General features: G+C 37.6%; 1 protein-coding gene across 1 annotated transcript; it reads right to left on the bottom strand.

Moving 5' to 3' along the window:
- Nucleotides 1–55: 55 nt before the first annotated feature.
- On the bottom strand, nt 56–493 carry LOC106144505 (solute carrier family 22 member 27-like; the record flags this gene model as incomplete). The annotated part of the gene is made up of 1 exon (XM_013355643.1): nt 56–493. A coding segment is annotated over exon 1 (402 nt), but the record flags the coding sequence as incomplete, so codon positions are not given.
- Between the last annotated feature and the right edge of the window lie 1,067 nt (nt 494–1,560).

Below are 1,560 nucleotides of genomic sequence, written 5' to 3'. Positions count from 1 at the left end.
GCTGCGGGGCCAGAAACTCACCCCCTGAGGATTTGTTTTTATTGAAGTCACTTACCTCAGTGACAGTGGTGGAGAGGAAGGTACTTCTTTCATACACCCAACCATCTTCACAGGGCTCTGTGTCTGGTTCTGTCACATTGGAGAATGTGCCATTCAAATGAAGGAAATGCCACTGTGGTTGAACAAAGCAACGACACTTGTCTGGCCTGGAGTTAGAGTCCAGTGGGATGGAGATCCTCAGGAGGTCATCTTGGCTCAGGATCCCTCTGTCAATATCAGAGGCAGTATTATTATCAAGGACGTGGACCCAGCAGCGATGACCAGGGATGGCTGCAGTGAAGTTCTCCAAAACAGTCTGAGGAGTCAACGTGGCATTGCAGATCAGAAGGAAAGCTATCTGAAGGATCTGAAATCTCCCCATATTTCCAACTCGATTCAAGAGATCCTGAAAAGCCATTGAGGCGGAAGACTGTCTCCAATGGGAAATAGAAATGGTTATAGCTATTAGCGTATAAACCTTTAAATAAATTTCTGTTTGACAGAAATATACTAAATATTGTTGATCTTGACCTCTTCTTAATATGACTGTCTTCACATAACATTAATGTTATAGAACTGAGATCTGTTGTATTGTTGGTATTAGGGAGGGAACTGTTTCCTAAAAGCTAACCAAAAAACTGCCAATAGTTTTTCTTTTACTTAGTCTGTTAAACATTTACTTTCTGAGAAACTTTGTTTACCACCTGCCATGGTCATCCCTGGAAAATGAGCTGCAACTCCCAGAAAATAAATCAGAGTTAATCATTTCCATTGCATGTGGCCATTGGTCAGATATACAATTTATAGAAACTATAGTGAAGTGTTTTCTATTTTCTCTTCCTTGGGAGTAATTTGCTTCATCTTTGATTTGTTTAATGGAGTTAATGAAAAGAATATGGAAGCTAATGCAAAAGAATTACAATGCAATTCTCCACCCTTCCTGTATGACCTGTTTTTGAGCAATTCATTCCCTCTGTAAAAATATTACTTAATGTTGTGGCAGACTTGATAAAGACAGAATCTTAAAGTTCACTGGTGCCAACCTCATAGAGGGAAGGGAGTGGGAATATGGATAGTTATGTAAAAGGAGAAACGATTGTATTAAAAATTTCTTAATAAAAAAAGTTTGTTGATTCAAGTAGTAAATGTAAGAATAACTTTTGTTCTAATATCAGAAGAACAGTAAGTGAAAGATAAGTGTCAGAGATCTTACAGTTCAATGAGTAATAGAGAGGTACACAAGGAGTTACATTATGCTATTTTAAATTCATCTCCATGTGTATAACATATTAAACTATCTACCTACATACATACATACATATATACACATGTGAATGAAATTTGCTGGAAAGGGGTTGTTACTACAAAGGCTAATCAAATGAATAGAACTTCAGTCGTGTGGTGCAAAAAAAATGTTGCTGGTTCTGAGTCAAATCACTCAGGGCCTTTGCTCATCCTTCTAATAACTGTCTACTGTCCTTACTATTTGTGAGCAATGACTTTGTGAGCATTAAGTATAGT

This window comes from Microtus ochrogaster, unplaced genomic scaffold (assembly GCF_000317375.1).
Source record: "Microtus ochrogaster isolate Prairie Vole_2 unplaced genomic scaffold, MicOch1.0 UNK874, whole genome shotgun sequence".
NCBI classification, from domain to species: Eukaryota; Metazoa; Chordata; class Mammalia; order Rodentia; family Cricetidae; genus Microtus; species Microtus ochrogaster.
Note: the sequence above shows the minus strand (reverse complement) of the source record. Positions and strands in the feature narration are given on the sequence as shown.